This window comes from Eleginops maclovinus, chromosome 9 (genome assembly GCF_036324505.1).
Source record: "Eleginops maclovinus isolate JMC-PN-2008 ecotype Puerto Natales chromosome 9, JC_Emac_rtc_rv5, whole genome shotgun sequence".
NCBI classification, from domain to species: Eukaryota; Metazoa; Chordata; class Actinopteri; order Perciformes; family Eleginopidae; genus Eleginops; species Eleginops maclovinus.
This window is the reverse complement of record NC_086357.1, coordinates 7,386,198-7,396,314: the sequence shown is the minus strand read 5'-3', so window position 1 is coordinate 7,396,314 and position 10,117 is coordinate 7,386,198. Positions and strand designations below refer to the sequence as shown.

General features: G+C 41.7%; 1 protein-coding gene across 1 annotated transcript in view; it reads left to right on the top strand.

Moving 5' to 3' along the window:
- The first annotated feature begins 5,816 nt into the window (after positions 1-5,816).
- The window catches only part of kifap3a (kinesin-associated protein 3a), a 29,756-nt gene continuing 25,455 nt past the window's right edge, over positions 5,817-10,117 (top strand). The window contains exons 1-6 of the mRNA XM_063892311.1: positions 5,817-6,006; positions 7,124-7,255; positions 7,717-7,862; positions 7,991-8,049; positions 8,144-8,285; positions 9,864-9,963. Coding sequence (XP_063748381.1) covers positions 5,966-6,006; positions 7,124-7,255; positions 7,717-7,862; positions 7,991-8,049; positions 8,144-8,285; positions 9,864-9,963 — 620 coding nt within the window. The 5' untranslated portion in view covers positions 5,817-5,965. The remainder of the gene's footprint in view (positions 6,007-7,123; positions 7,256-7,716; positions 7,863-7,990; positions 8,050-8,143; positions 8,286-9,863; positions 9,964-10,117) is intronic.

Sequence of the window (10,117 nt, the reverse complement as noted above, 5' to 3'; positions counted from 1 at the left end):
CTGGCATTGTCGTCTTGGAACATGCCCGTGCCATCAGGGAAGAAGAAATCCATAGATGGAATAACCTGGTCATTCAGTATATTCAGGTAGTCAGCTGACCTCATTCTTTGGGCACATCACGTTGCTGAACCTAGACCAGACCAACTGCAGCAACCCCAGATCATAGCACTGCCCCCACAGGCTTGTGACCTTTTTTTTTTGGCCGGGCAGTGTATTAAGTAATGATCTGCCTTATTCCTTCTTCAATCCAGATACTGACACTTACTTTAATAAAACGTTTAAATAATTTAATAGCATTGTACAACGTTGTCTTTTTTTAACAAAACAAACTTTTAGTATTCAATAGGCCAATATACTTTACAAAATAGCTGCTAAGAAGATGATGTTTTCTTTTTCGCAAACTCCTCCTGTTCATACACTCGTCTGGGGAATGTCTCAACAAACAAAACCCTAAGTTGACATGAAAATGGCAATACATTTTTTAGAAAACACTTGATGGAGTGAATGTACATATGACACAGGGTATTAATAGCCAAAGGAAAGCTAAAACCAATATCAGGTTTCCTAAATTCACAGATCCTTTTTTACCTTACTTTAGGCTATGTTTGGAGTTCTCTAATCCAGACTTACCCTGGTGGTCCGTCACTTCAGCCTGCAATAAGACAATATATCTTTTTATTCTTTACAAGTCAATTGTGAATAGAATGAAATGAATGAAAATGTAAGTTTAATAATCTGAACGTCTGGTTTTAAACATTTCATTCTCCATCTCAACGGCAAATAAAATGTAAAGGAATCGTTTTCAAGAATGTGGTCTGCATTATGGGGTCACAGGTTAAGGTTTTTGACTTGCCATAGAAGAATAAGAACACGTGCGTCATTTATTAAATTAATGGGAATATGGATTCCATTTGGCTGCTTTTATTTCAGGTTTTCAGATATTGTGCATAGCACTGTCACTAAAGAATAGAACAGAGACATCATTAATGTTTTTCACACATGTGCTTCTCCTACTGTACTTGACAAAATGTGAAAAAGTTCCATAGTAATCATTTTGTTAATCCTCTGACTGAAGAAAATACCGATTAGTCCTGCATTCAGTATGTTATTTAAATGCATGTTGTAAAAGTAAACTAAGTAAAAATCAGGAAAATGTTCAAAAATACACAAGTAGATACATGTCACAGGCTAAGAGTGTAATAATGTTATCAAATTATTATTACTCATTCATTAATGTGAAAACAAGCTTAAATATTGTAGTTGTTAGTGGTGGAACCTTTTTTGAGATACTCAATGATTTTTTTATCTTTTGATTATTTTGTCTTTAATTGAATAATTGGTTTGTTTAAAATAATATGTTTTCTATATAAACCAGAGCCCCAGAATGTGCGTATTGCCAGTCAACACCCCACATTTATGACAATTATTAGAAGGAAATTAGTCAATCTTCTCGTTTGAGATGCTGACCTTTACATTTTTTTTTGCAATACTTTTTCTTTCAAGTGAATATTTACAATCAATTATTCAATATATTGTTTAAAGTCTGTAAACGTTCATATTACATTTTTTTTGACTAATTTAAAGTCTGTGTGTGAAGACATCCTTTCCGAGAACCAGCACCTTATCGTGGTGGAGAGATTTGTGTGCCCCGATGAACCTGGGGGCTGTGTTGTCTGGAACCTTGTGTTCCTGGTGGGGTCTCCCAGGGCAAATTGGTCTCAAGTAAGGGGCCAGACTGAGATTGGTTCAAAAGACCTCATGAAAAACAAACTTGAAAGTGAGGATACCCGGCCCGGAGGAAACCCAGGGTCCACTTCTGGAGCCAAGCCCAGAAGGAGGACTAGTCGGCGAGCGTCTGGTGACCTTGCCAGGGAGCCCGGCCGGGCACAGCCCGAAAAAGCAACGTGGGCAACACCTCCGCTTCCCCTTCCCACGGGTCCACCACCTACGGGAAACAGCGAGCGGGCCCCCCTGATCTGAACCGGAGTGGTGCTTTGTTACTGGACTTCTGTGCTAGTCATGGATTGGCCATAACAAACACCATGTCCGAACCTAAGGATGCTCATAAGTGTACATGGTACCAGAGCACCCTAGGCAGAAGGTCCATGATCGATTTTATTATCGTATCATCGGACCTGAGGCCGCATGTTTTGGACACTCGGGTGAAGAGAGGGGCGGAGTTGTCAACTGATCACCATCTGGTGGTGAGTTGGGTCGAGTGGCAGGGGAAGCCTCTGGACAGACCTGGTAAGCCCAAACGTGTAGTGCGGGTGAACTGGGAACGTCTGGAGGAATCCCAAGTCCAGGAAGCCTTCAACTCACACCTCCGGCGGAGCTTTTCAGGCATCCCTGTGGGGCCGGGGACATTTGCATTGGTGGACACCGGTTGTCAGGGAAGCCGTCTGACTGAAGAAGGAGGCCTTTCCGGGATATGTTATCCCTGGGTACTCCTGACGCCGTTGCATGGTATCGACAGGCCCGAAGGGCAGCAGCCTCAGCCGTGGCCGAGGCAAAGCAGCGGTTGTGGGAGAAGTTCGGTGAAGCCATGGAGAAGGACTTTCGGTTGGCACCAAAGTTGTTCTTGAAAACCGTCCGACACCTCAGGAGGGGGAAGCAGGGAACCATCCAAGCTGTGTACAGTAAGGATGGGACGCTGTTGACCTCAACTGATAGTGTGTTAGGGCGGTGGAAGGAACACTTTGAGGAACTTCTGAACCCGACAACTACGCACTCTATGTTAGAGGCGGAGCTGGAGTATTAAGGGGGATCAAATCCAATTTCACAGGGGGGAAGTCACTGATGTAGTCAAACAAATCCACAGTGGCAAAGCCCCGGGGGTGGATGAGATCAGCCCAGAAATGCTGAAGGCTCTGGGTGTTGAGGGACTGTCATGGTTGATACGTCTCATCAACATTGCGTGGAAGTCAGAAACAGCACCGAAGGAGTGGCAGACCGGGGTGGTGGTTCCCTTTTTTTAAAAGCGGGATCAGAGGGTGTGTGCCAATTACAGAGGCATCATTACTCAGCCTCCCAAGGAAAGTTTACTCTAAGGTGCTGGAAAGGAGCGTCCGACCGATTGTTGAACCTCAGATTGAGGAGGAACAATGCGGATTTCGTCCTGGTCGTGGAACGACGGACCAGCTTTTCACTCTCGCAAGGATCCTGGATGGGGCCTGGGAGTACGCTCATCCGGTCTACATGTGCTTTGTGGATTTGGAGAAGGCGTTTTGACCGAGTTCCCAGGGAGATACTGTGGGAGGTGCTGCGGGAGCATGGGGTGAGGGGGTCTCTACTCAGGGCCATCCAATCTCTGTACTCCCAAAGCGAGAGCTGTTTTCCGGGTTCTCGGTAGTACGTCGGACCGATTTCCGGTGAGGGTTGGCCTCCGCCAGGGCTGCGCTTTGTCACCAATCCTGTTTGTGATATTCATGGACAGGATTTCGAGGCGTAATCATGGGGGAGGGGGTCTGCAGTTTGGTGGGCTAAGGATTGCACCACTGCTTTTTGTGGATGATGTGGTTCTAATGGCTTCATCGGTCTGTGACCTTCAGCACTCACTGGATCGGTTCACGGCCGAGTGTGAAGCGGCTGGGATGAGGATCAGCACCTCCAAATCTGAGGCCATGGTTCTCAGCAGGAAACCAATGGACTGTCCACTCCAGGTAGGGAATGTGAAGGAGTTCAATTATCTCGGGGTCTTGTTCTCGAGTGAGGGAACAATGGAGCGTGAGATGGGCCGGAGAATCGGAGCAGCGGGAGTGGTACTGCAGTCGCTTTACCGCACCGTTGTGACGAAAAGAAAGCTGAGCCAGAAGGCAAAGCTCTCTGTCTACCGGGCCATTTTCGTTCCTACCCTCACCTATGGTCATGAAGGATGGGTCATGACCGAAAGAACAAGATCGCAGATACAAGCGGCCGAAATGGGATTTCTCCGCAGGGTGGCTGGTATCTCCCTTAGGGATAAGGTGAGAAGTTCAGTCATCCGGGAGGGACTCGGAGTAGAACCGCTGCTCCTTCGCGTTGAAAGGAGCCAGTTGAGGTGGTTCGAGCACCTAGTGAGGATGCCACCTGGGTGCCTCCCTAGGGAGGAGTTCCAGGCGCATCCAGCTGGGAAGAGACCGAGGGGTAGACCTAGGACCAGGTGGAGGGATTATATCTCTTCGCTGGCCTGGGAGTGCCTTGGAATCCCCCAGTCAGAGCTGGTTGATGTGGCCAGGGAAAGGAAAGTTTGGGGCTCTCTGCTGGAGCTGTTACCTCCGCGACCCTGACGGATAAGTGGGAGAAGATGGATGGATGGATGGTGTGAAGACATTTTCATATTCCAATGGGTTTTGTGTTTACTGTGTTTTTCCTCCTGTGTCTGTGCCACCTTTCCCGCCTTTACCTAATTGCCCAACTGCTGCAAATTAGCCTCATTAGTCCTGCCTGCCTGTCCTTATGCTTAATCAACTCATTCCCCGCACCAGAGATTCTTGTCAGTTTCTCCACCTGCACTTCATCCCATCGTTGGTAAGTTGGCATTTAAGTGTTTGTTAAAACTTCTTTTTTTTTTTTTTCGTAAAAATACGCTTAGCCCACATGAACTTTGAATAAAAGGTTCATTCATGTTCCAATTCAAATAATCCATGCCCAAAATGCTAAAATATGCACTTGTTGCATAAAATATACTTGTCCGGAGACAAGATGGACATAAAGTTGTAGAAAAAGTGGTTCCAAAATATTATTTAAAATAGAAAATAGATCAAAAACACCTTTTGCTTGTCCCAACTTCTTGGTAACCGATTTGCATGTCAAATATAACATTTAAAATAAGCCATTTTTTCATTTTTAAACTATCATTCTGTTGATAGATCTCTATTGTATTTGTAATTCAATTTGTTAAATCATCTATTTTAAATAACACTAATTTTGCAATGAAGGTGTGTCCCTCAACATGCGCGCAACCCTGTAACCGAAACCTTTTTAGATTGGCAGAGGAAGTGAAAAAACTGTAAGTCAAATGAAACACAGGAAATAACATTATCAAGCCATGTGCTACTGCCATGGGTATATCAAAGCTCATTCCTCTCTTTTATTGTTCATATTTATCGTATTCTTTCAGTCTAGAACAAGTGTGGCACTCTTACCCACTCAACCCTGTTACTCATATTATCACAATAAGACAAATTCAATTCAAAGTTAACTTTCTTTAGGTAAATAACTAAGTGTTTCCTTGCCTTGAAGGTAGCATTACATTCTGCAGCTAGCATGAATTCCTAAATGATAAAGCTAAAATAAGCATTGATTTGCTACCCTGTTACTATAATTCAATCAATCAATCAATCAATAGGAAATGACAGAAACGGGGTTGCGCAATAGTAATACAATTTATTATTTTTAGAAACATTACATTTTTAGATATAATTTAGCATAATCTATATGTTTTAAAACATTCCAGATCATGAATTCCTTTTTTTGTTTATTTAAAGTTGATTGCTATTTATTTAAAGTTCTAGCCCCCATTGAGTGCTGTTGAAAAGCATCAAATAAAACATCTAATAGAAAGTGTACCATTGATGCCTGAGCTGACCTATCACCTGCAAAACCCTGCACAGCTCTTGGCAACATTCGAGTAAGCCAAGGCTTAGCAAAAAAAAAATACACATGTCCTTCTTGTTGAAGTGCAAAGTGGTACAGAAGATACTCAAGTAAAGTACCTTAATGTTGTCGTTGTACAGTATTTCAGTAAATTTGGCATTTTTGGTCAACTCCTACCCGTTTCAGACAGTTTCCAGTAATAGCCTGGTCCTCCGTGTCTACAGGTGGCAGCAGTGCTAGCCTGCTTTAGCTACATTGCATGCTGGGAGCTGGGTCGCCGCCCTAGCAACAAGCTGCAGAGATAAAACATCCGCCCTGGCTAACCATCATCAGCTGGTCTCGTTTAGGAATAAGGATATTTTAACTTGGGCTTTTTCTCAAACTTAAAATGGACGGTTTGCAAACAGGGGATCCTCGGTATCTGAAAAGGTAACGGCTTCTAACGCTAGCTTTTTTATGCTGGCACCTTGAGTGAACAGGTCGATGAGGCTGCAGGATGCTCAGCTGTTCAGTGATGGCATAACGGGACGTTTAAATGAGTGACTGCGAAACTAACTCCGTTACATATATTAGTGTTACAAATATTGCTGTGTTTTTGTGTAAGACCAGAAGTAACGACAGTGCAGTTAGCACAATATTAATATGATCTGTCTGAGGGTGTGTGTACGTAAAGAAAAATCGATTAAACGTGACGTAACCTTATCAATGAAAAATCCTATCGAAATTGGTCACTAAAATAATGACAACGATTAAGGTTTAATTAAACCATACTGTCCTGCTGGTGAAAGTGTACACCCCAACAAAACTACTCTAATGTGCAGGTTCAGGAGAAGTTGGGTAATTCATCTGAAATATGAGTGATGAAAGTAACTTAAATACATTTGCTGAAGCTGCTTTTAAAGTATCTTAAAATGTTAAATTCCATATTGGTCGGTAAATTGAATAGTTTTAGCTTCTACATTATTTCCCTACTTCAGATAAAATTAACTATTTTATTTAAATACACACACACACACGCACACACACACACACACACACACACACACACACACACACACACACACACACACACACACACACACACACACACACACACACACACACACACACACATCAAAATTAGCCACACATTCACCAGCTACAAAATACAAGCGATGAACATATGCGCGAATAATTACAATTTATAAAAAAAGTATTTCCACGAAAACCCTGTTAAATTCAGACAGTGTTTGGTGAGCTCAGTTTAAGAAGTATAGTTTAACACCGTTTTTTTCAAACACCTGCCTTTTTATCCTGTATACAGATGCACATCTGCTATATTTAGCCTATTATCAATAGAAATGCATTTGACTTTACTATTTTACTTATGTTTACTGTTTCATTTTTTGTTTACTGAGCCAGTGTAGTTAGATTTCACAATCTATTCTCATGGAAAACGTTGCAGTTACTTTTGAAAGAACTGTATTTAATTGAAAAAGGAATTGAATCAACCTGCAATTGGATGAGTGTTGTAATTTTGCTCACTTTGTCTCTGTGTGAGTCACAGGAGAGTGAAGGGCTGTACCCTGGATGTGCATCCGACTGAGAGGGCTCTTATCATTCAATATGAGGTGGAGGCCACTGTCCTGGGAGAGCTGGGGATCCCAATGATTGGAGAACGCAAAGAGTGTCAGAAAATGTGAGAATTCTACTCAAGACAAATAATGATTCTTTATCATGATTTCATTTTCTACTATACATCTGAGAGCCAGTGTTTTTCTCAGAAGCTGCAATTTCACTTGTGTGTATATATATGTGTGTGTGTGTGTGTGTGTGTGTGTGTGTGTGTGTGTATATATATATATATATATATATATATATATATATATATGTATGTGTATATATATATATATATATGTGTGTATATATATGTATGTATATATGTATATGTGTGTGTGTATATATATATATATATATATATATATATACGTGTGTATGTGTATACATGTATGTATGTGTGTGTGTATATATATATATATATATATATATACACATATACATATGTGTACACATGTGTGTGTATATATATATATATATACACACACACATATACATATATATATATATATATATATGTATATGTGTTTGTGCTCCCTACAGTATTCGTCTGAAAAGCCTCAACGCGCACACGGATACGTCCTCTTTGGCTCGGAAGGTCGTGGAGGAATGTCGACTGATTCACTCTTCCAAACTCCTCGAGGTGGAGCAGCTGCTCTTTTATTTGCAAAACCGCAAACAGTCAAATGGTACTTAAGAATTTAAAATCACTACTTTATTAACAACATAGACGTGTCCGAAGTAAACTCACTTTTCTTGGTAAAAGGTGAACATGGAAGTAATTTGTCTTTGTGATGCTGAATTTAACTGTTCACAGACAACCAAGAGAAGAAACTCATCTCATCTCGAGATGTCAAACCTTACACAGGAGTGGAGGTAGAAACTAGGCTTTATAGTACAATATATTTGCATACAGTTCTGATGACATGTGCCAGTCCTTATCGTGTTTTACCCCTTCATCTCCCTTCAGCTGGACGAGGAGGCTAACATAAACAGCATCGATGAGTATGTGGAGCTGCTGTATGAAGACATCCAGGAGAAGATCAGAGGAGCCACCCTCATTTTCCAACTAGCTCGAAACCCAGACAACCTGGAGGAACTCATACAGAACGGTAAATAGAATATAAAGGTACATTTACAGAATGGGTCCATATTCACATTTCATCTGTGTTTTGTTTCAGATTGAAATCAAAGTTTTCCAAAGTGTAGCCTTGCTTTGTTCACACTATAAGCGACAAAGCTAGTCATTTCCAATAAAACTGATGATATGACTCTACTAACTGATGCGCAACACTTGTCACTACAGGTCAAAGCTGATCTTTTTTATGCGTCCAACAAGTGTCAACCAATTATATTATTTTGTTTCGCCATTGTTTACTTCCCATTGCTTTCTTTTTTAACGGCATAGAGCTTTTAAAGCAAAATGTGGCTAGCAACTTAGTTTTTTGCTTTGCTGCTTGTAGTGTCAACAACAAGTAGCATTGGGCAGTATACAAGTATCATTCTCTCAGGTATCGTTTGGGCAGTGGTGTCAAAACATTTCTAACAAGACACAGTCTTACTGGCATGTTGGTCACTTCAGGGTACAGAGGGCACAAAACAAAAGATAAATAAGTGTATTTATGTATATATATATTCACAAGGATTCACATGTTACTAAGTTTAAGTGAACAATTTCTAAATAACAATTTCAAGTTTCAACATTATCGTGGTCACGAAGGTCAGCAAAGGTCTGCAATATGTTTGCCTAAGCAAATGAAGTATAAACTGATCCGCCTCTGCTGTCCATTTTGTAATATGTCTGTCCCTTTTACATACTGAAGCTGTTTGACAAAACATTTGTGGAGTGCATGCAGGGAGAGGCATATGAATGGCCTCTGTTCTGATCCTGGCCATCCAATGACTGTTGGAATGATGACTCTGTGTGACATCTGAGCAGACTCCATCTCCAGAGGAAGACCTTGAGTTGTGCTTGACAGCTCTGAAAAAGTCTAGGATGAACTTTGATGCTCAATTATTCAGAACGTGTTCTTTTTCCTTGCAAAGTAGATCCAATGGCTAAAGTTGAAAAGTGCAGTCATATTCCAAAACTGTATTTTCACAAAAACGTAGAGTATTGCTTGAGTGTCTGACTTTTATCAGCATGTCCTCTCTGCTCCCCTGTTAAAAAAACAAAGCACAGCTTCACTTCTGCTCCCTTCCGTGACAACCGGGCTGTTTCTCTCGCAACAGCACAAAGCCATCATCCCGTGCTGCTGTGGTGAGATGGCACAGCTTCATTTGTATCTGTCATAACGCGTCGTCCGCTCACTCTGTCTGCCGCACCGCATCAACCCATCCAGACTTGATAAGAGCAGAGTGTTCGTGTGAACCCAAAGGAATGGGGTCAGGGTGGAAAGCGGAGACAAACCCTGGGACGCACGTCTTTAGGTTGAGAAGCACCCATCGCTCAAAATCCTCAGGAGCCTCCGACCTCATCGCATTCCCCCACGCTTCTTTAAATTAACCTCCAGCTGCACCGCTCTCTGCGCAATCTGACTCTGATTGAATTCCACACACAGACACTTTTGTTTTTCTTTCTGATCTGTAGTCATTCCTTACTATCTTGCCTTCTCTTTGTTTGACCTTTTTCTTTATTTCTGCCTTTTGTGCGTGTCTTTATTGCAATGTTTTTGTATGTCCGTCTTCAGAGGCGGCCATTGGAGCCCTGGCCAGAGTCTTGAGGGAGGACTGGAAGCAGAGCGTGGACCTGGCCACAACCATCATCTATGTCTTCTTCTGCTTCTCCAGGTAAACCTGTTCTTCTATAAAAAGCCGAAAGTGTCTACTTCTGACTTATTTATATTGGGTGTTTGTAATCCTTTATGTGTTATTCTTTCTTTATTGTTTTGGTCTGCATACAAAAACATTGACAAATCTTAATTTGCTATACCAACAGAGTTCT